Source organism: Plodia interpunctella, chromosome 10 (genome assembly GCF_027563975.2).
Source record: "Plodia interpunctella isolate USDA-ARS_2022_Savannah chromosome 10, ilPloInte3.2, whole genome shotgun sequence".
NCBI lineage: Eukaryota > Metazoa > Arthropoda > Insecta > Lepidoptera > Pyralidae > Plodia > Plodia interpunctella.
The window spans coordinates 6,872,608-6,900,544 of NC_071303.1; the positions used below are offsets into that span (position 1 = coordinate 6,872,608).

General features: G+C 35.3%; 2 protein-coding genes across 17 annotated transcripts in view; one reads left to right on the top strand and one right to left on the bottom strand.

Moving 5' to 3' along the window:
* The first annotated feature begins 2,737 nt into the window (after nt 1-2,737).
* The window catches only part of Nhe2 (Na[+]/H[+] hydrogen exchanger 2), a 42,242-nt gene continuing 17,042 nt past the window's right edge, over nt 2,738-27,937 (top strand). For 7 of the 16 annotated variants that reach the window (XM_053750135.1, XM_053750148.1, XM_053750145.1 and 4 more), the window contains exons 1-3: nt 2,738-2,882; nt 15,448-15,715; nt 20,726-20,996. In XM_053750135.1, coding sequence (XP_053606110.1) covers nt 15,605-15,715; nt 20,726-20,996 — 382 coding nt within the window. In that variant the 5' untranslated portion in view covers nt 2,738-2,882; nt 15,448-15,604. The other 9 variants (XM_053750136.1, XM_053750138.2, XM_053750141.2 and 6 more) reach the window with 9 other exon arrangements.
* On the bottom strand, nt 25,263-27,930 carry LOC128672768 (uncharacterized). Its single transcript, XM_053750151.1, has one exon. It carries the CDS (start codon nt 27,777-27,779, stop codon nt 25,383-25,385), a length of 2,397 nt encoding a protein of 798 aa, XP_053606126.1. The 5' UTR covers nt 27,780-27,930; the 3' UTR covers nt 25,263-25,382.

Sequence of the window (27,937 nt, forward strand, 5' to 3'; positions counted from 1 at the left end):
TAATAGATAAGCTAAGTATATTGTATAAGAACAATAAATCCCACGTCCCTACCAGAAGGAATAGCTAGTAGGGAAATACTGGAACAGCCCTAAAATCAAACGTTGATAAATATTGTTTTGAAAGAGATACGTAGATAGTTAAATATTGTTTGCGAATTGGAAAAATCTTTAAGCGTCTAGCCGCATTCTTATAAAGGATTTATTTGGTTTAGGATAAAAGTAGGTACTCTATGTCACTCAGGAATAATGTGGCATCTTACCGGTGAATGTATTTTGGAAATCGGTTAACTGGGCCCAAGCCTGCTTCCAACTTTTATACAGGACGTGAAATTAAAGGGACTAGGCTGTAGACTAGTCTAGTGTAGATATAATAAATTATTTATATCCCCAATTTTCTTTACCCAACTTTAAGAAAGTATCATTTAAGGGAATTCGATGTTGTTTTATCTGTTTCTAGCTAAATTCGAGGTCAGAAAATCCGCTATCACTAACATTGTTGTCTCATCATGCAAAGTGCTTTGTAGTAAGTTACGGAGTAGGTACTCTCCCCGTCACTCAAACTCAAGAGTAAATTTGCCAATCTCTGTATAATTTGTAATGTAATAACGACAAAATTGTAATAATTTATGTACACAATTTAATAGTGCAAATGTGAATCTTAAAAGTAGTAAATTAAGTACAAAGGTGGATGGTACAACCTTTATTCTATAAAATCTTATTATAGCCGCAAAAGAGAAATGGAAAAAGGCATAGCGTGCTTGAAGAAAAAGACAAGTGATACCGATAAACCTAAATTATACTTATAATTATAATTAAACTAATATTACAATACAATTTAAATGTTGTAGAACATAATCTTGGGGTTGACCCCAAGTAATGGAGACAGGGAGGAAGAAGAAAACAGAAGATGGACATTCCAATTTATGGTAGACATGAGTACAAAAATTATAAATTGACAGATGGCCGCCTGAAAGTGTGACAACTCTAGTATTGCAGGCGTCCATGAACTGCGATGACCACTTACCATCAGGTGGGTTTGGTAGTAGGATAAAAACGTGATTGGATCTTATGGAAAATTATGTTTACTGTAGATACTTTTTTGTAACGATTATCAAGTTTCTTAATATGTGAGAAGATAATTTGAATCGGATGGTCAGTCAACCGCAAGAGACCCGAAAGGGTGCTCGTGTTTAAGGAAAACGTTTTTTATGTCGTCAGAAGAGTTACGATATTTGTACATTTACAGGGTATCATGGCTGAACGACGTCGGCAGCGTTGACGCGATTCGTTCATGACCGTAGTCTGATGCAACAAGAAAGTATGACGCGGTGCGATGTGACAATTTTATTATTATTTCGATTGTGTTATTGTTAACACTGGTGTTAGATTTTATTTATGTGTTGCCTCTGCTGTCGCGTGTTGTCGTCGTAATCGATCAACGTGGCATTCTGACGTAGAGCGATCAGCTGCTCCTTGAGGACACTGGGTGAGTGGTTACGGCGGCAATAAAGCCATAAACCACAATTAAATTGGTGGGCGTTACAAAATACTACCTTATTTGTTAAGTTTTTTTTAGACTTTTTACGTGCACGTAAGGAAGTTTTCGTATTCTATACGTGGGCGACTACTTAGGCAGATTCCAAAGTACCGTAATATAAGGTATTTATGTAAGTATTTTGTAACACTCTTTTCACATTCCATAATGTAGTATCCCTTTGGTCTATTTAAATATCGTGCTGTATCGCGCTGCTTCACGTTTGTCACTCAGCCAGGACACAGGTCACGCGCCCCTTGGCCGCACCACAACGTGGCCGAAATGCCACGTGACTGACAGCCGGATTAATTCCGGGTGACCTACTAGTAAATGTTACTATAGAAACCTTTAGGATCGTGTGAATAGGTGGACAAGTATAGTTCTTTATTTTCTAATAGTTTGGTATTAGTACATAGTGCCTAATAGCAGTCAAGTTGGAACAACAACGATTAATTAATCATTGAAGGAAATCGACAAATAATGAAAGAAATAATTAAAGTAAATAATTAAACGAATTGAACGTACAAGCGAATTAAATAAGTAAATAAATAATTCTATATTTCGGACAGAATCCATAGTAAATATGAGTAACGATGGTCTTAAACATTTAATTACTTAATTAGGTTAATATATGTAAAACACTACAAGTTTTCGACAGTATTATCTATGGCAGTTATATTTATATATTGTAAGTAGATACCTCATATCGACTGAATGTATTTGCTTTCCAATCTAATTTGTTACCAAGATTTTTGTAATTGAGCAAGAGAAAGTGCAAGTACACAAAGCTTAATTCAAACTCAGCAAGCAGCCATAACAACAAGAGTGGTCATAACGATTCTGAACAAGTTACAAGTTTATTGACAATCGTTCACGTGGACACGCCGAGTACAGGCCGCGTCAATCCAGATTTTCTAAAAGGACACTTACATCACTGTAATAGAAGGGAAATTGCGATGTTTTGGTAAGTTTTATATCGCATAGGATGTACGCTCGGTAAAGCGCGCTCTACACATTATTGGACAAACGTTGCGGTCAAACGATGTACAATACTCAGTTTTAATGCATGCTTTGTATTGACGCAAGGAAAGACAGAGTAATGTACGTCGATTGAATGTTACCCAAATGTGTAAAGAGGGCTTACCGTTGCGGATCTCAATAAAAGTTGTACTGCGCAGTCGTGAAGGGGATGGCGCAGGCAGGGTTGAGCCGGCAGGCTTCAGTCGCGGCGGAGCCAGCCGTCCGGGCACACACGCGACCACCCCGCGACGCGATCAATAACTAACCCTCTAAACCCTCAAAAACCCCATCGATTGAACTCCATACGACTGGGAAAACCTCAATTACAGTATGTAAAATTAGTTACGTTAAGGAAATTGTGTCAACTTTTGTCAACACCATAAAACATGGCCACCGTAAGGAACACATGATCGCCTCCGCATATCCAAGTGAAACATTAAGTATTAATCGACTAATTGTTTACGTGTCCATATTATCGTTTGTGTATTCGGCTGTGGTATGATCTATGTCAGGTCAGTGTTACGTAAAGGTCTGATGTGATGGAAATCGATAAGTTGTTAAACACATGTACCTACAGATTTACGATTTAAGCTTTTGTATGATCACATAAAAGTAAGCTTTAACATACATACATACATACACATACGTGTTTTTATTTACTTTATTCTTATTGATTCTGGTTTCCATGATTGAGCTGTCTTACGTAAATAACCTGCGTGGCAATGGCATGCAAAGTTGCGATAGGCTAACTTTGCTTATAACATTAGGTATGTACAGAACAGAGCATTATATAACGTGATCCTGGTATGATTGTGACGTAAGTGTATGTACCCTTGTACTCGTAATATATCTGAGTAATATACCTAATACATCACTGATCTCAATGTTTGTTTAGGTAAGTGCTTAAAGCTTTGGGAGCCTAGTGCAGGGACAGGATCTAATGAACGAATTTATAAATATAGTCAACATCAAATTTATGTATATGTTACCGGCCAAACCCGATTCCAGGATAAAGTAGTTTTACCAAAGCTAAACTAATTCTTCCAACATGCGATAGGATAAACTGGTATAGCCTAGGCTAAACTAGTTCGTCCTAAGCCCGATAGGATAAACCAGTTTAGCCTAGGCCAAACTAAGTTATCCTAATAGAAATACACATTCTCAGGATAAACTGGCATGGCTTAGTCTAAACATTATAGAATATCTAGAAAGACAAAATAAATAGGTAAATTGATATACATATCTAATATATTTTTAATCTTTTTTCTATTTATTTTTATAACTGCTGGCAATGAGACAAATACAAATAATAGTGGAAGGGGCGAAAACGCATTATTTTGACTCCGCCTGACACTTATACACTTAATCGAATCGAATTATAATTTAGAGATAGAACCAAAACAGTTGCTTAAATATAAATATGAATAATTTATATTTATGTTTCGTTTATAGCGCATACAAAATATGCGCAGCAGATTATACTAACTTTATCTATAAATGCAAAAGTTTGTGATGATTTATGTGTATATGTATGTTTGTTACTCTTTCACGCAAAATTTACTGGATGGATTGTTATGAAATTACATGCGTAAACTACATGCGTAGTATATAACCTGGAATAACACATAGGGTACTTATCCCGAAATTCCCACGGGAGAAGACCCGGCGCTGCTAGTAAAGTATAGTTTAAAAAAAACGTGTACATCTCACACATCTTCGTTTACTTCAGACAAAAGTAATTTGGTCGGAGTCCCAACACTTCGTTTTACTTAAGCTTAACACGTTCATCGCCATGGTGGGTCAAAATGACCGGCACCTAGAGTTTCCATTCGGGCCATGGGGGGTTAAAATGACCGGCACTACATACCCAAATTCACTGCGCCCGTTTAGGCCGCAAACGCGAAACACAATGGATTTATCCATTTAACATGACCGGCGCGGCCCCAATGGACATCTATAACACCTTGGTTTTTGAATTTTATGAAAGTTTGTCAAACTTTTGGGACTTAGAAAAAAAAATCAAAAATGTTCAATACAAAATTTTTAATTTCTTATTAGAATGTCTATAAAAGTTTGTGTATTAGTTTAATTGAATCAAATAATTATTGCCATAGCCTTAATTATTATTTAAGTAAAAAACAATTATAAAAAAATAATCAACAATTCAGGAAAACAATGACAAAAATTTCTATCAAGTAAGAAATTAACTATAATTATAAAAATACAATAATTATGTAAGGATTCCTTACAATTTAAATTTAGTGGCATTGGTCAAAACATTCACGACATAAATAAGGATTGTCAGGACAAATAGGACAGAACCAAGTCACTTTTTTTGTCTTATTCTTGGCGACTTTTCTCCCATGCAATGCCACATTTTTTTTGTAACAATCGCGACAAAATTTTCTTGTCTTGACAGCCGAACCTTCATTTTTCTTTAGCACATGCTTTTGTCTTTTTGGTCTGGGTGCAGATTGTGTGATATTTTCTTTAGTACTACATATTAGGTATTTTGACAGGGATTTCCGAAAATCTACGACTGGCATCTTTTTTTTGGTAGTACTCTGAAAAAGAACTCTGGCATTTACGACAGCAGTGTTGAGCAATAATTCAATGCCCAGTTTCTTATACCATTTCAAAGTTTTTCTAAGTGGGCTTGAATAGGCAGTCATCTGGTCAGATAAGTCTACTGCCGCTTTTGCTTTATTGTAATCGATTACGATTTTCGGTTTAATTTTTTCTTCTCCTCGTTTATTATTTTTTTTGATAAATCCAATAGAATGTTTGGTTGATAGCAAATAGACATCGCGTTTATCCTTCCATTTCATAACTGTCACGCCACTTTCATTTTCTTTAGCAATAAATTCTCCAGGTTTTAGATTGGCATTCATAACGTCTTTTGGTAAATTCCTCCTATTCTTCCTTAGTGTACCCACCAGATGAGTGTCCTGCTGAATAAGTTTCTCGGCTAATTCCAAACTCGTGTACCAATTGTCTACGAACATCGTGTGACCTTTTCCTAGTAAGTTGTGTGCTAGATTGAGCACGACATTTGTTGGTGTGTTGCAGTCCGAATCTACCGTCTTCCCTGCATATACCTCTAGCTTTGTTGTATACCCGGGTGTAGTACACAACTTAAATAATTTGATACCATATTTGTGTCTCTTTGATTTGTTGTATTGTCGAAATATAATTCGACCCCGAAACGGTATCATGCTTTCGTCGACACACAAATATTCGTTGGGGGTGAAATGGAACGCAAAAGTATGGTTCAAATTATCTACGACGGTCCTTATTTTACTTAGGCGGTCATTTTTGACTGCCACTGTGTTGTCAGAAAAATGGAGCATTCTCAAAAGCAACTCAAATCTGTTGCGACTCATAGTTTTTTTTGCAAAATCTTGACCCAACATTTCGTCAACAGACCAATAATCTACTACTTTAGGTAATTTTACAATGCCCATCCAAATAATCAAACCGAAAAATCGTTTTATTTCTTCCTTATCCGTTGGTACCCACAATTTTACTCTTGACTTTGCTTTTGTGCTAGCTTTATCAATAGTTTGCTGTGCAAAAATATTGGTTTGGTCGGCAATATGTTGAAACATCTGCTCATTCACTAAAAGAGAATAGAAATCCCCTGGTTCGCCGCTGGACAGTTCTTGCCTCAGTGCGTATGGTTTCAGCCCAGGTATTTCCGTGAAAGGTATTATACGTGGCTGCTTACCTCTTGGTCTGAACCATTTTGCAGACGGTGGCGTATGTCCTGATAAAGAGGGTGATACAGGCTCATCTTCTTCTTCATCCGATAAAATTCGACGACGTTTTCTTGATTGCGGAATTTGAAAAACTTCTTCTGGCTCGTCGAACGTAGCATTTTCGCTTTGATGCAGTGTTTCTAAACTTTGTAAGTGAAGTATTTGCTCTTGGGTAAGTTCAAAGTCCTCAAAAACTTCCATTATCTAATAAATCACTAAAATTCTAGCGCTGTACTTTGCAATCAAACACGTAACAAACACAACTAAAAAACAAAAACTGCAACTTGACACCAGAAACGAAAGAGTGTACATCGACAATGATTGGTCAATACGAGGGGGTGAAGGATCCCAGCGGGGAGGCTAACAGGGAGCGCTTGCGCCCCCGACCGCTAGCATTGCGAGTGACGCACTCACGCGTACCGGACGTATGTCAACAGAACACGCTCATAACCGCGTGAAAACGTGACCGGCGTTATGACCGGCGCGGCCTGTTTGTAATAATTATTACGTTTAGGCCGCGCCGGGTCAAAATGACCGGCGCTAGAAAAACATCATGAACCCATTAAAAAATAAAATAAAATAAATAAATACACATGTACCCATACGTTTTACACCATTTTGGACGATATGAACAAAAATCAATTTTGAAAATTTTCCGAATTTATGCTTGGCGATGAACGTGTTAAGGACATTGTATTCATTTCAATACGAAATACGGGTTGATACTTTTGTTGGTGCTAAGAAAGTATTTGTAGATGAAATAAGAAGATTTTTATTTCACTTAATAGCGGAGAAAGATCACAATTTTTTATACTAGCGTGCTCTCAAATGCATTTGCGTGTGCGGTTCTGAATAAGTTACATTTTCTATTTCATTACATCCTTAAACAATCTCTTCAATTGAATAAAACAGAAGAGTTTGATATGATTAATTGGTCATTTTCATTCACTATTTACACAGTATTATATCTCTATTCCAATCCCAACCCCAACTAATATTATAATGTGAAAGTAAGTTTGTTTGTTACCACTTCAGGCTTCATCTACTCAACCAATATTCTTGAAATTTTGCATACATGTAATTTTAAGTACGGAGAAGGACATAGGGTATTTTTCATCCCGAAAAAACGAAACTGTTCCTGTTGGAAATACACGCGGGCGAAAGCTAGTAATAAATAAAAGTATAGATGGATGTATCGTATGTAGATTTCCCTCCAGCCATTAATAAGATTGATGACACTATTACACGTCTGCCAGGACATACTGTACGATATTTCCCAAAGAGTTGACGACAAGCTTGTAAAATCGCAGTCGAATCAAAAAAAATTATGATTAATTTGACGCAAACTCTGGGATTAGCGCCGTAACGAAGCCGAGAACATGCGGAGATGAGAGAGACAGGACATAGCCGGGTTTGGTAATTTTGTGTAAAATAAAAACATCAAAATGAGTAAAGTTACGGAAACGTAGAATCATCGCATCGAAAAGCAATTTTCATTTGATCCACGTTTCTATTAATGAAATGAGGTGGTCTTTCACTACATAATGTACTAAGGAAGTGCAAATATATGTATTAGACTACAATCTATAGGCATACTTTTCCGATATGTTCGCTTACACCCCGGTTCTATCGGTCCATCGCGAATAGAAATGCGAACGTGTTCCACACATGTATTTTTAGAAATGGGTAATGGAATCAAGGTTGGCTTTATTTTTATTACAATTTTCCACATTCGCTACCAGATAAAGGTGTTATTTTTGATTAAAAACTTCAAGCACCAACTTTCTCCTCAACATTTGATAAAACCTTCCACTGTTATCTACTAGTAAGTTCTTTTTCTAATAATATGAATCTAAATTAGTTTTAGGGCTACAGGTAAATTTTAGAGTTATCAAAAATCATGCCTACCTAAATTACTTGCAAAAATCAATTAACTTTATGAAAAGCCCAAAGCTATTAAATAAAATTCACGTTCATTCATATTAAGCGAACTTTTTCATCTGTGTAAAAACGGCAGCTTAAATTTTAAACTCTGCAAATTACGTATCAGCCTGGATGCTCAAAAAATATCACGAGTATGGATGGATATGGACTTCAAAATGACATGAAAGGAAGTATGGATAAAGTTAGGAGTAATAGAATAGAGACGGGCCTTGGACATATTCAAAAAGACGTTGAATGGACATAGATTGTTACAGAGGTACAGACAGAGACACAGAGAGGACTTCGAGAAGGATGACTTGAATGTGTCAGGAGAGAGTATGAGTATGACAGAAAACAGACACGGATGATAGACGTGTTGCGCAGATCACAGTAAGGAAGATGTCTTGTCATGAACATGAACAGATCGATAAGATATTTTATGATAAAGTTGGTCTTTTTATAATATTTTCTACTAATATTATATGTTTGTTTTATAGTTCTCTAAAAATACATATCCAAAACAAACATATAGACATAAGTTAATAAGTATGAACGGTAGGTGTATCTCAGCTCAAATTATATACCTAATGCCGGCTTTTCGTAAAATGCCACACTAAAAGCCGAACTTAGCGAATTCGGCATACATTGCTGGTTTTCATGACGGTAACTCATACAAACTAGGTAATATTCATTCATTCGAGTCGGCGATATGTAGCCGGCATGAAGTATCTGTGAAGATCTTTACTTTGTATCACTGGTCGACGACGTTTTGCAATTAATGGCACGCTTACGATGCATAGGTATTTTGGCTGCTAAGTTTGCAGGTATTTTCATCATAAACATCTACAACGTGTGGTTCCTGCTCTAGAATAGAAATACTTACTCCATATTTTCCCGTGGATGACGTGGGGTGACTAAAAACAGAATTGAAAGGCAAATGCTCGTGGTTCACCTAGGTGAACTGAGGAGCACCACCGACATGACAAAATGCCTGTGAGCTACCCAGAGCTGTGGACCACGACCGACGCCTGATCACAGCCGAATCCGTCATTTATTTACTAAAGCATGTATTACTTGCCTTCACAATTTGGATTATATAAATCAAATAAAAATGATTTAAAATTAAAAACCGCAAAATTTATTCTTTAAAATCATAATTCATCTAACTTCACGAATAAAGGTCACACACAAACTCCTAGTGGCATTGTATTTAAACAATACCAGAAGTTTGTAGAAAAAAAACAAAAACTTTTTATAAAAAACAGGAAGACTCCTTAATTCTTATTTTTTGAAGAAGTTTTGCTTTAATAGCACTTATAGGTAGTAGAAATCGTACAAGTACATAGAATTCGATTTTGGTTTCTGTCTTCTTATTTTAAATTTCTTCTTACACACTCAAAATTAAAAGACGTAAGGTATAATGTGGAGTCCAGGATTTTTTGTTAAATTGGTGAGAAGGCTCGTTAAGAAGATCTTGCATTATTCGTTATTTAGTTAAAGAAAATTTGTCTTCGTATTATGTGTAGTGTAACATTAATAATTTATCAAAAATGTACATTTAATTTGAACAATTAATTACAGCCTCAAGGTAACTTTTAATTGCTTTGGGTTTAAAGTGCAAATATTTCCTATATTCGGCTTCCTATCCCGGTTTCTTCCGACCCGTTTATTAATTAAAGTCACCCATCGCAGCACGTAGCCTGTCTTCTTGAAATTGTATCCAACAAACAACAACAGTTGTTGATTCACATTGATTCGATGTTCGGTTCGGTCCATTGGCTTGGTTAACTAGCTGCATATGCATACTGCATAGTGCAGTTCTGTGGGATGATGTGGCATTGTTTGGCGAGGTAACGAAGATCTGTCTCAAAATCATAGAAACCGGAATAATTACATTCCTGAAGTTAAAGATGATGCTAATTAAAATATACCACGATACTATATGTATATAGTACGGGAGGCAACCTACCCTTTAAACTCAATTCCCAAGGGAGCCAACCTCGAGGAACAGTTAGTCTTATATTGTGACATATGAGCTTGGAAAGTTATAAATGAAGTTGTTTACAAGATTTTTTTGGTAAAACACATAACTTGCTTTTGTTTTACCAAACGACCTCGGTGGCGCAGTGGTAAAGTTCTTGCCACTGAACCGAGAGGTCCTGGGTTCGAGCCCCGGTCGGGTCATGATGGAAAATTATATTTTTCTGATTGATCCGGGTCTTTGATGTTTATCTATAAATATGTATTTGTTATAAAATATAATATCGTTGAGTTAGTATCCCATAACACAAGTCTCGAAATTATTTTGGGGCTAGGTCAATCTGTGTGATTTGTCCTAATATATTGATTGATTTATTGATATGTTCGCTCTGACTTTTAGCGCAACGTAGATGTTATGTAGTTTTATTGAAGAGGCTATTTTCACCGCGGGGTTTCTTTCTCGCGGGTTTGCTTAGGTGATTGTAATTGTCATCTATCCTTTCATTTATTTGTGTTTTTAATAAGTACACGATATAGTTAGGTAAACATAACAAAGGAAATAATATTTTAAACTTATTGACAAAAGTATTGAAAATTGTATCGAAATTTGCGTGGGTTTGTTTTCCCCTCGAGTCCCGTATTTTTCCTCTCATTATTATTTTTTTCAGTTGCATAGTAGGTGTAAGAAAATCAAAATCCTTTCGGCCATTTATATATTTATTAGTGAATGTCAATTAAGTAGTGTGAAGTCCATTCAAGTCGACCATTTGTTTCAATCAAGTTTTAAATAAATGTATACCGTTTATTAATTGTTACATAAAACTAAAACCTAACAGAATATAGCTGACACTGTACTCATAGGATTACATGTACAATAACTTTACAAACTATTGTTTATGACTCTCAGCTATTTGCAACACGTATTACGTGAACCCAACACGTGTAAGCTCACAGTATGTAGATATTCAGTGTTGCAACGTCGCCTGCGGAATACGCTTGGTGGATCGTGATTGGTTGGCAGTGACGTAACGTGATTTTAAAATATGAATGTGCAATATTTTTAATTAATGTGACCACATGTAATCCGGTGTGTAGATTGTGTGTAACAATAAAGAGTCGAATGTAAAGTCCACTAATGTAAATTTAAAAAATCTACAATCTCAAATATTTTATTGTGTTGTGGCAAAGGGAAGTAAAAAATTACATTTCTAAACAGAGCCATTCAATATAAGGTACAATATCTCCTAAAAAATACTAAATTAAATTGTCAGTATTGCTTGGGATAGGGCTCCAGGAATATGTAGTCAGTTCGATGTGAGCAATATTTTAAGGATGACACTCGTAAACGCTACGACTACAACGACGTAGCGCAGTTGTAGCTGTGCCCTTTTGATTGATCCTGCCTGGCAATCGCAAATTTGATATTAAAGAATAAATAATTTAGTTGAGCTTCGATTCGACGATATTTCTATTATAAATTCGTTTTGAGAGCGAATTCACAATACAAAAATCGTCACATATAGTATTTTTTTAAAGCATTCGACATTTTGGAACTACCACTACTGAGAAGAAATACCAAAAGAAACTTATTTAAACGGTTTTCCCTATCATGCCAGAAGAACTAACGATTATTGTTTCTTACACATATTTTTTCTAATAGTATAACAAATAACAAAGTGTCTTTGTAAAAAGTTAACTGAGCAACTAAAATAAAAACATAAAAGAGTGTCGTGGCGGTCACGTTTTGTTACCTAAGTGCTGCAGTGTCCCTGAACTAGCGGCCCGGCCGGCGCGGCGGCGCTTGGCAACCCCCTGTTTTTCGCGTGGAAAAGACATTCTCGTCCATCCAGCCACAGGAGGTTTCCTGTGGTGGTTGCCTTGACTTTGGGGCGAAAACCAACTAGGGTTGTAGCACACAGTCCCGGCACATTACGGTAGCGTCGTTGACTGTGTGCTACAACCCTAGTTGGTTCTTGCCCCAAAGTCAAGGCAATTCAGAAATTAGTCTTCACACAAGACCTTCAAGTTCACCTTTTTACGTCAAATTTTATATTGTACTGTCTATTGTATTTTTAATATCAGAAAGACCACTGCTGAGAAGTAGTGCCGAAAAAAAAATCTTTTAAACAATGTTCGTTTAAACCTCTGCCTTATCAACTATGCCGTAGGTAGTGTAGATAACAACTCACCTGCATCCTCGTATATTCCAAGCTGCGTAATCTAATGTAATAAATAAACGTTTAAAGAAGGAGGCTCTGATTTTTTGACCTGCCACCTGTTTGATGTCAACTATATTCCTTATTTTTTGATCACCATGAGAATACTGCCCCCTAGACGGCTTTCTAAATATATATACGAAGCTTGGAAATTCCGAAGCTTGAATAAGTAATTTATCTAATACTTTAATTAGAAACGATTTCCTTCAAGGGACAAAACACAAACGTCAATAAATAACTTTGAAACAAAAGATGTATCTATGTGCCAATCATGCAAATTACAGTCGTTCCGAATTGTCAAGTTTAACTTTGAAAGCGTTTCAGTCAGTTGTTTTGCTAGCTCATATTATTTCCACAAACAAATCTTCTGCAAATGACCCCAGATCCAGTCAAGGGGAATGACCTGCGGTCTGACGATCAATAACAGAGCTATTGCCAATTTCATTCCGAGAAAATAAATGCACTGTCACCGATTTTTTTTTTAGTTTCTCCGCCATGCAAGCCAATACCGAAGCTGTAGAGTAGCTTTGGAACGTTTTATTGGCTGCGTTTTATTTAAATGCAAGCTTTTCCTAAGTTTTCGTAATTGACTTTTGAATTGAAAGAATTTTTGAGGCTTTATGTCCTTATTTTCCAAAATACTTTTTCAATTGCAATTCGGTTAAGTATATTCGGCGTCAAAAAAAAAAAGTAACTATTGCATATTTTCGTATTTTTAATTCTGAATAAACAGAAATTGTATCATCACATCTTATTCATGACGGTTATACGGCAAGAACATATCGTTCTTAACGGTACAGAGGATAGTCTAACTTAAAATGTAGTTCTTTGTTTATATGGTTCTGATTTTTTTTTTAAATTTTATTTATTTTGGGGCTTTTGAACGGTATAGGCGATAAGTTGCATATAACTCGAATTATTGACAATGAGTTGGTAGCGGACGCACGTAATTAATTAGGGCGAAGGTTCGGGCATTAAAGCTAGTAAACTATGTAATTCGAGTAACAAAGAAATAATTTTACAGGTAAATGTGATTTAATTGAAGGGTGGAATATAAACATACATAATAAACATATTGATTTCTGGGTAACACAAGGTAATACTCAATCTATTTTCGGTTTTCCTTCCCCGGCGTTCCCTTGGCCGACTTACCGCACCCAGTAGATACCAACATTTGTAAACTATAGGTACTGTTTATATTTTCTGTATCTATTTTTATTTTTAATTTACTTAATATCATTTTCTGATCGCCCTGCTATTGTTATAAAAGTGAAATAAATGTGTGTTTTATTGGATGGATTTTGTTCGGAGATCTCAAACTAGAGTCTGGTTAGCCGTAGTAGTTATTTTGAAGATTTGCCAGTGGTTTTACTGACAGGCTGAATAAGTGCTATGACTCCCATTTTACGACTAGCCCGAGGCAACCCTCTTTAGGAATGATAATGTTGCCTATTAACTGCCAAAACTCCTTTAGTCTGCTCGTGTGGTATATAGTGCTATTCCAGGGGAGAGAAACATATGCCAAAATCTCATTCATATTTCATGCCGTGTTTATTCCCGTCTCGTTTTAACAGCTATTGACGGCCAGAACGTTAACATACACTATTTTCGCCGCATAATCTTTATGGGTTTAGGATCACTGCCAACATTTCAAATTCATGCAGCAGAGCTAATATACAAAGTAATAAGTCCAGCTTCTGGCATAACATCCTTGAATGAGGGTAATGGTAAGGACATGTCTAGGGTTACCCAATGTCATTTGAAAAGAAACGCTGTGTCTTTGGATTGGGGGAGTAAAAAAAATATTGCAACAGAATTTGCGCCCCTGAGTTTAATTACTGTACGAATTTTGGGGTTACACGTACGTTCGTGTTAATACGAGTTTAATTCTACCCATACTAGTCGCGTTAAAGAATAAAAAATATCCAAAAAAACATTTGCTGTAAAAATAATTTCACGATTTGTTGTTTCGTAGAGGGCGTAGAGAATTTTGCTGAGGTCGTAGAAGATTACGAAACTACTTCAATGACAAATACCTATTCAAAAAGTAAATGGGTATTTTGTACATGTACAAATAGGGAAAGCTTAGTGCGTTTTTAAAAGCAAATCGTTTACGTTTCCACAAATGACATTTATAGCATGGTGAGATGAGAATGTCTCCTAGATTCCAGGGATTAGATCAATTTGGCAAAGCATCCTAGGGAATCTTATGCACTAATATCGAGATCAATTTCTACCAAAAAATAATAATGTACATGGCCACCAATCAGATAATTTATTATAAGAGTTCGAAAGAAAATTCGCACTAAGCACTCAGAATGTTTTCCAACAACATTAAAATTGAACACAATCGAGTCAAACATCCTCCATCGAAAGAGAAAACACAACCCTAAAACTCTGGCGCCAACGTGACGACCCTCGACCTCAGTGCCATTACACTGTAATATACTTCTTAGACAGACGAATTTTAAGTGCCCATTTGTCAAAGAAACGTGAACCTCATGGCAAACCTTCAAAATTCTTGAGAAAACCATTAGCATCATCATCTTCTAATTTGAGAGCGAGGCTTGTCCGTGGATTTCCTTCCCTTGTTCTGTCTCTATAGCTAGTTAATTGCTTCACTACTTGATACGAAAAACATGCCCAATTTTTATTTTATTTGCATGATGTAACTTTTTCCTGGGCCCTTTCTTATTTCCACCATCCCTAGTATAATATATGTATCTAAATGTCGTATCAAGTGTAACATTACACAATCCATATCAAAAGAAAAAATGAAAAACGATCGATTACGATTTGTTTTTGTTGATTTTGATTTAATTTTTCCAGATGGGTACCTATTTAATTCAGAAAAAATCTTTTTGTTTGTAATATGGCATTTAAAAAAAAATATTGTATGATTTTATGATCGTATTAAATTCCGAATGACTACTTAATTGAGCATACAAATTGCATATCACCATCACGAATTCCCCACGCATGGAGTTCAATTCTTTTATTAGTTTTATTTGAACAGTGTTGGTTGTGTACTGATATAATAATAACTAAAACATAATGCGCCAAACTGAAACACGTCACATTTCCGCAAAACTGTCGTGAGTGCCTGTGAGTGATGAGCCGATGAGCTGAGGAGCTGATGAGTTGATGAGTTGAGGAGCTGATGAGTTGAAGTCATGACGTCACTGAAGCATGGAGTCAATTTAAGCCGGCGAGCATGCAGGCGAGTCCTGGGTTTGTTCGCGTTCGCCGCTCTGCTTCCCGTCGCGAGCCTCAATCCTATTGAAGTAAGTGATAATTAGGTAATTTGAGTTTTTAAACTTAAGAAATAGACATTGCTAATGAAAATAAGGGTTGCTCAAGGGTGCTTATCGACGGAAAATTCTATTACAGTTTCAGTTTTATATAAGGTCTCCAAAAAGACTGAACTATATAAGTACCTAGAAAGAACTATATAAGAAACTCATAAGTATTTTCGTGAAAAATAAGTTATATATCTGACGACCTCGGTGGCGCAGTGGTAAAGTTCTTGCCACTGAACCGAGAGGTCCCGGGTTCGATCCCCGGTCGGGTCATGATGGAAAATGATCTTTTTCTGATTGGCCCGGGTCTTGGATGTTTATCTATATATGTATTTGTTATAAAATATAGTATCGTTGAGTTAGTATCCCATAACACAAGTCTCGAACTTACTTTGGGGCTAGCTCAATCTGTGTGATTTGTCCTAATATATTTATTTATTTTATTTATTTATTTATTTATATGTTTTGTCTTGATTCCCTGGATAATAACAGAATAGCTGATGAATAATCAACTAAAGCGCCGGTTTCCTCACGATGTTTTCATTAAGTGGTGATCTAATAAAACAAGTAATAATAATATCAGTAAATAAGTCAGATTGATATATGTAGAAACTCATGTGGCACAAGTAAATGTGGCGTGTGGCCAAAACGCCTAGGTACATAGGCGTAGGTATATGTATTATAAGAAATACTAACAAGAGCCTAATTTACTCTTTATTTAGGATTTACAGCGTGTGCATGAATTCAAAGTCCTCAAATAAAATATTCGTGAGGAGCAGCCGCTCGACTTTACGGCCATTTTATTGCATAGGAAAATATTATAGTGCCCACTTTTATAGACGTAGACGTAGTAAAGTTACAGCGCGCCACACCATACGACTCGACTTGAAACATAAAACACTTGGATTTTATATAGGTACTAATTTTCTGAGCACATAGGAACTTTGTTGTTGTATGGAATGATAAATTATAATTATTTTTTTTATTTTGGACATTCGTGAAACTGGGTCTGCAAAACATGGTACTGTTGCTACTCAGTGATACTATTTTGAGAAAAGATTAGTATCCAATAGTGTTTTTTTTTATTGTAACGAATTTAAAAACACGAGAACGATGGTAATTTAATTTGTCATTTGATAAGGAAGACTTTCATGAGTAAGGTAGGTAGGACTATAGGTTTTATCGCGAAAAAACGCATTTGCAGTCGCCGGCGGCGGCCGCAATTAATAAATTAAATAAATTCTACGAAAGAGGATATATATATATATATATATATATATATATATATATATATATATATATATATATTCTTTCGTAGAATATATATTATAATCCTACTTATATCACAATTAGCGCGACCTGGTTACGATTTTGGGTCAGATTCAGGATAATCCATTTTAAAGGGTTCCCTACGTAGGTATCTAATTTAATAAGGAACCCTATTAAATAATGATAGTATGGTGTATGTTTGGTATGTAATCCTTCTATTAAATAAGTCAGTATACCTAAGTGTAGCATCCACTTGAAGAAATAATCCGGTTTATCGAGCTGTATACTGTTTACACCTCCGGCGCTGAATTAATTTAGTTTCGCTCTCAACTATGGTATAGGTAGGTTGCATGTCTCCGTTTTGTATCAAAACGTGTGTACTCTAATTGTCATATAAACATTCTAAGAAGTATTATGGTTTTCAGAATTATAATATATTTTGTCTCTTATGTGGTTATATTTTTGCGCTAAGTAGAACTATATATTTTATTTATTTTATTTCCATACCATAAAGTTCTCTTAATTTATAACAATGAAAAGTTCATTAATTCAACATATATTCTGATTTTGAACTGAGTTTTTGAAAAATTAATTGTATGTGTTGCTATTCTCGATCGATATTGAAAAATTGCAGACGCCATTTCTATATACGTAATTTTCGTATCTATTTGCATGGCAGTACTATAGTAATTTGTATGGTTGAGGCGATAGTTAACCAAAGTTTCAAATCTCATTGCTACCATGGCCACAAAAGCCTTGTAGCCCAAGTTCGCCAGAACAATCATTTTGGTCGTTCTCTTAATCCACCTTGTGCTCATCCATGTACAATCTGCAATTTTTAATATGCCATTATCAAAGCTGTTCGACATTTCTGTTCAAATTTAAGTACGCTTATAATTAGTACTTATCTATACTATTATTATAAAGAGGTTTGTGAGTTTGAGGCGTGTGATCTCCAAAACTACCGAACCGATTTCAAAAATTCTTTCAGCATTAGAAAGGAACATTATTCAAGATTGCTATAGGCTATATTTTATCTCAAAATTCCTACGGGAGCGAAGCCCCGGCAACATTTAGTATATAATATACCTAGCATAACAAAGTAAACAAAAGTAAACATGGAGTTGATATAGCTACGCTTGTAAAACTAGCAAAGATAAAACTGTTGCCGGGAATTGAACGTTACCACTATACTGACATAATGAGTTATTATACTCTAAAAGAAAAAGACATTTCATATACAAAGATAAAAAACACCGTATCACTATGATTTATATTACCTACATAGTATAGAAAAAAACAGATAACTGTTCAATAAATTCGTTTGGATATCGGAAATATTTCAGCAGATTTCAATTTCACCCTTCGTTTCTATCGCTCTGACACGTTACGACTTTCCAGTTCACGCTTGGCCAGCACGAAAAATCGTTCCGAAAAATCTTCCTCATTTCACTGCAAAGTCGAGGTGTGTGAATTGACTCTTTAAATATATTTTAACATAAAAAAAATAACGAACAGAAGAAAATCTCAATAATACCTATCTACTTACCTTCTTTTTGTCGATTTACTACACTCTTTTATTACACGTGACAACAACTAATGGATAGTTACCACTATACAACTACACTGTTTAAAACTTAAATTAGTCAGTCAAACAAGATGTGCTAAAGTTATGTGTTATAACATAAGGGACACAATTCTTTCGCGGGTGCTTACGAATAGAAAACTAAGTAGGTAGTACCTTAGTACGGGATCCCTTTTTTTGGCATAAATTTTTTATCCTAATTTAATTTAGCATAACGAGTTAGGCATATATTTTTTTGGCATAATAATATTTTGACATACTTGTTTTTTGACATACATTTCAATAAACATAATTTTAGTTTAGGCTAATGTATTTTGAACTAATCATAATATTTATTTCTAATTAGATTAGGTTACTTATGCTTACTTATCATTATGCGTGAGCTTGTTTAGGCATTAGAATATTATGCTTAAAAATTGTTATGCTTATGTTAGGTATGCGTAAAAAAATTGTGGCTAAAACATTATGCCAAATTAAATATTGTGCGTAGGTTACTATTATTATGATAAGTAAAAGTATACCATGTTAAATTATGACATAAAATTGTATGCATAAAAAAGGGAACCTAACAAATTGAAATACCCAATCTGTTATTACTGCTCACGATAGTAGTGTTCCATGCAAACTACACGGTAATATTACAAAACTTTGCAAATAGTCAGCATAGAGGTAGGTACCTAGTAGCCCTGGGGATCTAACCTTATCAAGGCCGCTCGTTGTCTCATTCTGACGACCTTCGCCTTCCGCGTATATTCTCCTTTGTGTAGGTTTTCTCTTTGTGAAAAGCTTGGCAGACTCAGTAGTTATAGCTTACTCAGAAGTTATAGCTGTACCGACAAACATCACTTTGTACAATTTTTATTTATCTGTTTAGACAGATAAACTGTAACTGTATAAACATGAGTTTGGGTTCACGGGTCGGACACGAGATCTTCAGAGAAATCTTTAGGTAGGTAATATATTATTACAAAGGACAAACTTAATGCTAAAAGCATTCTCTATCAGTCTACCTTCGGGAAAAACTGAAAGATAATTCATAGCGACAGCTGTAGGTAATATTAATATCGATAAAGTATTAGATTGAGGTGACATTTGATTCAGAAATAACTAGAGAGTAATAATATTTTAATTACGGGCTGTCGCAAGTGATAAATAATCGTAAGACGAATCTGTAATGACACTACAACACAGCCCAGATAATAATGAAACTAAACGAGCTCTTTATATAAAACCTGAAGAAAATTACAATGAAAGTCATTAATCTCGTCGGATACCTTCGGAACATCTCGTAATTAATCACGAACCGAAGGATCATACTGAATAGCTCTCATTATGGTTCTGGATATAGAAATAAGACATTGTTCGTGAAGATTTTTTCAAGTGGTAATAACTATTTTTAGAATAAATCGCAAATATATTTGGGGAAAATACTTATTTGTCCTGTTTGCCCTTTCTTAGATCCTGTCTCGGTGGAATCGATTCTATTAAACGCCACTTTTCACACCAACTTGAGTATTTTTTTACAGTAACCTTATTCACTATATTAAGTTTTTTATTAATAAGTTTCGTTACCTTTCCTTTTTTTTCTGAAAAATATATTTGTTATTGTTTAATTACATATAAGACAAACATTTATGCGACAAAATGTTCCTTTTCCATAGAATAGTTTTATAGATTTTTGCCCATGTATATTTTGCAAACAAAATAAAAATTAATAAATCATCATCAAACGTATATTACAAATTGGAGGAGAAAGTAGTGCTGTCGCTCGGACAAACGGCGGGTAAAGATGAACTGCTGTTCAGCTGCTACCTTACTTCGGAGTGACATGTGCATTCATGTGATAATGTCAATCAATATGCAAATGAACAATCCGAACTTAATTACACAGTTGTGTTTGCATTAATCTCATTATGCAGAATGCAAAATTTTATTTATTCAGTGCTGACATAAACTACTATATCCGCAAATGTGCACAACAAGTTATTACTAACCAGCTCGTTTCATTATTAATGTCAGCCTTCTTCTGTCCACTGCTGGGCATAGGGCTTTTTTCTCGTCCTTTGCCTTTTTCGTCAATAAATGACCTGGGATTGCTTAGATTTATTTGGAAAGTACTCATAACATTTCTTCTTTTTCAGAGCACCACGAAACATACTCCGTCCATTACTGTCGATGGGAGCTCCACATATCCCGGGCTCGGATTTGGGCCCATGGGCCCAGTGGTGCCCCTGCCAGGGGAGCCCCTGGGCACCCAACTCCGTCAGAACCAGGAGACTACCTCGGAAATTCCCGCAACAGAGAAGACGAAGAAGGAAAGGACGTTCGTAATAGCTGCCTTTGAATTCCATCGAGTGGAAACGCCTTTCCTAATTGGATTGTGGATTTTCTTCGCCAGTATAGCTAAAATTGGTAAATAACTAGATATGTTTTAACATATTAATGTTAGGATGTCGAACCGGATAAAGCAACGAAATTATCTGAGCTTTTTCTACCCCAGATAAGTAAGCATCTGATTCTACCCCAGACGCAAACTTCGGAGCCCTGGGTCAGCTTTTCTACATTGTCTTCTCCACTTCACACTATCTTCGGTATCCTTATTAATCAGATCAATGGCGCACATCATCCTTGACAACATCAAGTTTTTGGTTTTGCCTCTTCTGCCGGACGACCTGTATTTCAATTCTAATCAACTTGTCGTCTTGGACTTAAAAAATATATTTTCCTTAAAAGTTTATTTTGAGTCTGTTGAACGAGTGTACTATTAATTTGTCCATTAGACTGTCTCAAAATATGTGGAAATAAGTCTATGTTTTATTTATCAGACGCACTACTAGTAAAAGTACGTACTTTTGAACTGTAATATCCTATTTGACCTCATTCCAATTTATTACGTGGTCCTTGGGCCAGTAAACTGATTAGCTTAGGCGACCCAATTCGTAAGTAAACACCAAGATGTAAGGATGTACGTCCACTGATTGATTGATCGGCTACCAGATTAGATGACCACTGGGCACTTTCTTAGCCTCTTAATTAAACTGTGTAAATAGTGACATTTGTTTCTAGTACGTTACATTGGACGTCACCTTTTGTTTTGTGCTAAAGTTACCAGTCTACATCCTTATTATAAATGTGAAAGTTTGTGTGTATGTATGTATGTTTGTTACTCTTTCACGCAAAATCTACTGAACGGGTAACTATGAAAACAAAATATTCATAAGTGGCTTTTTATTATGACAAAAAAACCACTTACTTATGTATATTTACCATTTATGTATAAGTTCGCATTTTGATTAGTATATCTGTGAGTGTGACTTGACACCTTAAAAGTCTTACTTAACACAAATGTAAATGCAAATCGGGCTTTAAGTAATAAATTCCTTAAACGTCCTATTTTTTATCTAGAATGATAATTAATTATTCCACTACGTGCTTAGCGTAGTAGGAAGCCTCTGGATTAACGTAGTGTCTACAAATCCCTCTGGATTACAATGTTCCCGATTATTACGACCCAATAATATCTCCATCGAAAGGGTTCCAAAGGGTCGGGTCACGACTGAATCTAAGATTTAGGGCATATACTGGAATACTAAGCATCTACGTCATAAAGTAGTCGGTATTTGATATACTCGTAGGGTAATGGTAATTACACTGTCCAAATATTGTGGGCAGACTCAGAGATGAAACTGAGTTGGTATCCTTATCATCTGACTGGACTTAGTATGGAAAGTGGAAATTTTTCATTTAAATAGAATTAACAGAGAAAGAAAAATCTTTCTCTGTTAATTCCATTTAGAAGTTGTATTTTAATATTTAGAAAATAATAATGAAATGAAAATTTGTAGATTCCAGCGGGAATTGAACCCACGCCCCAGTCTATCCGGGGCAGTACCTAGTGCTCTTAACCACTGAGACATCGAATATATAATGATCAATCCACTCGAGTCGCGTACAAAAGTGTATTGATAAAAACCATTTTATTTGAAATCATGTGAAATACGCTATTACTTACATAAGGCGGGCTTAAATATGAAAGTGTCGCGCAAAATCTTTTTAGCGACAAATCCTCGAAAGAACGCGGGTGGAATGCGATCGGTGCCAATTTCTGTGCTTCGACCGTGACCTCGCTCGCGTCTCTGTCAGCTAAAGGTCAAGTAGTACGTGAAAACTTAAAAAAAAATCTAAGAATAAACGAAGATATCACTAATTGTATACTTACGACTTTTAGTTAAAGCTTGAATATGTAAGTGAAAAATAGTTGAGTAATTTAAATTTCTAATAACTAAGACTTCTTAAAATCGTGCGAAGAAGAGGAGAAAAGCTAGGAAAATGGACCCTGGTTTTTTCGGTTTTTTAGTCAGGCATAGAATGTTAGAAGTGCTCTATGCCTGACGAAAAAACCGGTAAAGCGCTCAGGAGAGAGAGAACTAGTTTAATTTTCTATCTACAACCTTTTAATTCGAAGATACCTATATCCTTATGTAGAGGTAATGTTGTGTTCGTGTACACAAGCTCCTTACAAAGTCAACACATGCGTCGCTTGATTACCCCCAAGGCGTAACCAATACCGCGCTACTTTGGTGCTACTAAATATAGCACGAAGTACTCACCTCGACACTTGGCCTGAGATTCCGTTGAATCGTTGAAAGTAGGGTAGGTATGTGACCTAAATTAATAAAACAAATGAAACGCTCACTGAATTAATTTGACAGATTTTAACACTCTCTCATACAGATTGTGCCCTATTTAGTATATTTGTTAAGGTATTACTTTTTCAAGTAATAACGGTACTTGATAAAATTTGGTACACGAGTAAGGGTAGTTTAATGTTCTGTTATTCCCATGGGAGCGAATTACCTGTGCGCAGCTAGTCCCGGCTATATTTATAAATGCTAAGGTAATTTTGTTTGTTACTTCTTCACGCATAATTCAACCATCTACTCAACGAATCTAAAGGAATTTGACATGACTTTTACGACCACCTACCGACACAAACGTGACAAATAGTCGCAAACACACTAGTAAACTGAAACTCTCAACCACGAAGTTCTCATTAAAATAAAATGGTACCATATAATACATTTTTTTAACTTGTTCCTAAAGAGTATTCTACAACAGTATGGAACAGTATGGCCGCAGGAACATATGTTCCTGCGGCCAACGCAGTCTAATGTGTAATTACAACTTTAGTTTACTTGAAATTAAAGGGGTTTGGGTAATTTTGAATGAACTTTTGGTATCACTTTTTCAGCAGCCAGATATAATTTTACTCTTCCTACGTATTATCTAAATAAAAAAACATAATATAGTAAAAATTGTTATAAGTAATATCTGCCATATGGATTGATCATTAATTATTTTTGGAACATTTTGTTAAAATAATAAGATATAAAAATTAAATTAAAAATTTAAGAAACCCCTGCCTCCTAATTCGTTGGCATCATCTCGTCTGCTAATCTCTGCTCTCGTTTCCAAACGGCTAAAAACATTCTCGATTAATTTCTTATTGAAATTAAAAAAAAAACTAGATCAAAATCAGTTCAGCCATTTGGCTGCTACGATGCCACGGACATACATAAGTAAGATGTAGAAAAATAAATTCAAGCCAGAAAAGTTTATTTACACTTGCCCTTGGACTAGATTCGCGCGCCCGTCAAAATGGTTTCATTTTTCTTGAAACTACCTCTCGACCTACCCTCGGTACTCGCAAATCTGGGGTAAGTGGGTTTGGGGCTTCGATCAAATGATACAAATATTTGGACATTTTTACATATCACATAGATAAATAGATCAACAAAAAGAAAAAAATAGATGGAGGAGGTTTTATTTTTCGGCGGGTCATGTTTTAGACTTTTTGTGAACGATTGAACTTTGTATAAAAAGCTATGGTCTTGTGTCATAAAACTATATTGGTATTTATGCACCTATGTTTACAAAGAACGTAAAGCACTTATACGATTAATATACCAATTTAAAATACCTGCCTGTGACTAACATACATAAATACCAATATTGTTTTATAACACAAGACCATAGCATTTAATTACGAAAAACATTATACGCAGCTAGATAAGAATATATTCAAAGATACGATATATGATATGGCTCCAATTTTTTTTACTAAAATTCCCTTGTCTCCGCAGCTGTTGGTTAATTTTACGACTTATAAAATATTTAGGGAAATTGCCTAAGTTAAAAACATTTTAGCCTTACGGCACAAAAAGGTCCCGAATAATGTAAATGTAAAGTTACTTTTGCAGAGAAAATGTTATCACAACAGTGATATTTTTTATCATTAGCTGTGCTCCTCGGCTTTGTTCTTTGCGAATGTATTTTTACATTACTTAATAGATTTACTTATTCTGCCAAACTGTAAAACAGTTTTGTCGGTAGTCTATCATTATTTCTTCAGACCCGTTGTCGTACCCCTGGCCATACCATATGGCCGTGGAGGTGAGGTGGTTCTTTTAAAATTCAACGATGCCATTGACTAATAGTCCTTGATAGGTAACCTTTTTTATAACATTTCTTGACAACAGCAGCAAACAACTAACTTTTGGGAAGTTATCCAAAGTAGATAATTGTAATGAATATACACTATAAATAATTATAATGTGTGACACTGCGTAAGTAATTCTAAAATTTGATTGATTCAAATAGAAAAATAAAATACACAGATCGCGTAAACAAACATCGTACATTTATAGCGCTGGTTTCATAAGACAAACTGGATTTATCAATTACAAAAACATAAAAAAGATGTATCGAAATATTTACAGTCAGTCACCACTTCATTTGTCAACATAGGCTGCCATGCCTATAGAAACTTAATTGAACATCGCTGCGTCTTTTTCTCTTCCTCTTTATGTTAAACATCTTTCGATACTTACTGCCAGTAAGGAAACTCACACGAGATCTTATAGAAGCCGCATTTGCCATATTATTTTCATTATTATATTTAGTTTGAGATGATATATTAGTTGCGTAAACAACTAAAGGTGTTTTCGTAGGCATTGGATCAAAACCTGAAGGCCTATTGTGACTATCGCATGGTCTCGCTGATGTGCCCATGTAATTGGAAGTGAGGGAGAGAGATGAAGTAGACGCCTCTGTTTGTCTCGTCGGATTCGTATATTTATCTTCACATCTCAGTGTGTGGACATTTGTGTAAACATTGCCAAGTCTTATATTGTCCTGGTCAAATGTGGTGCTAGATTTTACAGATCGAATAGAATCTATATTCGAATTATATTTATTCCTAAACTGGCATCCAACATCTCGAATAAAAACAACAGCTTCGCTGCTTACTGCATCCTGAATATTACTCATAGAGGGGTCAAGTGGTAGATCAATGATGACACATTGACATGATTTGTTTGATCTAGGAACATTGCTGTTAGTAGTATATCCACTGGGGTGAATCTGGCATGGTGAAAAAGATTGTGGTACTATCGGAGATTTCGATTGAGGGTATGACGTTGTTTGGTAATCACGTAAAAGCCCATAAGTATTATGCATCCGCGCTACATTGACCTGATTACTCGGTTGATTACTATAGAATTGCTTACATTCGGGCACATATTTACATCGTGGTGTATGAGGACACTCATTTTGCATTTCATCTAGGCTTTTCAGGTCGTCGTAATTTAAATTCTTAGAAATTGGAACACATAAAGGTAAATTTACACAGCGAGGCCGATGTAAACATGGTGGTATGAATTCGCAATTGTTCTTAAGTATATTAGCTCTCTGGCATGATGGTGCCACTGTACACGGCGGGTGATGTCTACATGCTTTAGTAACTCTGATTACGCGTGGAGAATTTTTAGGAGCGTCATTTTTGTCATTTTTTTTTACAGTTTTGTAATTTAAAAAGATGTTATCAGTAGGTAATACTTGACAAAGAGGCACCAATTCACAACGCGGTGTATGACGGCATGTGTCTTTTACCTTTAACTTTTCTTGAATTTGCTTTCTGACCGAAGTTTTATACGTATAAATTGATTGGCCAGGAGGAGAATCTTTTGATTGATAATTGGAATCTTCGTAAATTAAACTCTCTTCTTCTTCTGATGGAACAACACTGCAAACCTCAACTTTTTCTTTACAATTTTGACAAAATAATTTGCGCCTCTTTTTACACGAAGAAGTTGATTTATCAAGACTTGCAGTGTGATTTTTACTTGTCTGAGATATGTCATATTTATCAGAGCAAACTAACGTTTGTTCAGACTTTTCAAAACAGTCATCGTTAGCAATAACGCAAGTGATACTTGTTGGCTTGTCATCCATAGATGTGATATTTTTTTCTTTTCCCTTATTTTTTTTTCTGGAGAAGGTAAAAGGTGTTTTCATAAAGTCTTTTCGTTCTTCTTTAAATATATTTGTAGTACTCGTAATTTGATCAGTTAATGATCTGACATGTTTAAATCCAGTTAAGGATTTATCGTTATTACAAGGACACGTGTAAGTAAATAATTGACATGGACATGGATCTTCAATTTGTCGAGTTCGTTCTTTTTTCTTAGATTTCTTTTCCTGTCGCGATGGATTGGTATACTCAGTTCTATACTTGGCATAAGACCAATACTTTTGATTTCTGTTTAACTGTCTATCACTTTCGTCATTGACTGGAAATCCATTAAATTCATCATCTTTAAGAAAAATCTCAGATGATAGGTCGGGATCATTTGGAAAACACTTTTCTATCTTTTTTGTACTAGTAATTTCTAGGCTATCTCGGGGAAGCAAATTTGGCTTTACATTTGTCTCACATTCTTGAACAATGGCATGTGAAGGTGCTCTGAATCCATTTGGAGACTGATTATGTGGAATATCTATATTGCTATGACAATTGATATAGCTTATTCCAGATAGATCAGCAAATGAATGCCGAACAGCTATACTATCTAGGTCGTAGAATAAAGTACTTGTTGATTGTAAATCGGATGTCAAGCTAATATATTTATTTAAATTATGATATTTCTCACACGTCACATAAGTACTTTCGGACGTGTCATTTTCAAATTCTTTAGCTCTGTACTTTGTACCGGGAGCGTGGTGTCTAGTTGGATTGGTTTTGTTAGTCCTTCTAGTGCATTTAGAACCTCTATTCTTGTAAGATTTCGGTCCAAATATTTCATAAATACTTGTAAAAGATTTTGTTTGTAATACAACATCTTGTCTAAAATGCATTCTTGGTGTTGACTTTCATTACGAAACTTTAATGGTTGATTGAAATAAACTAACCGAAAGTCACATGAAACTTGATAATTTGTTTACTGATCCATTTTTATATAATTTATAGTTTTTTACAAATTCATCACAATTCACATGTTATGACAAATCTATGA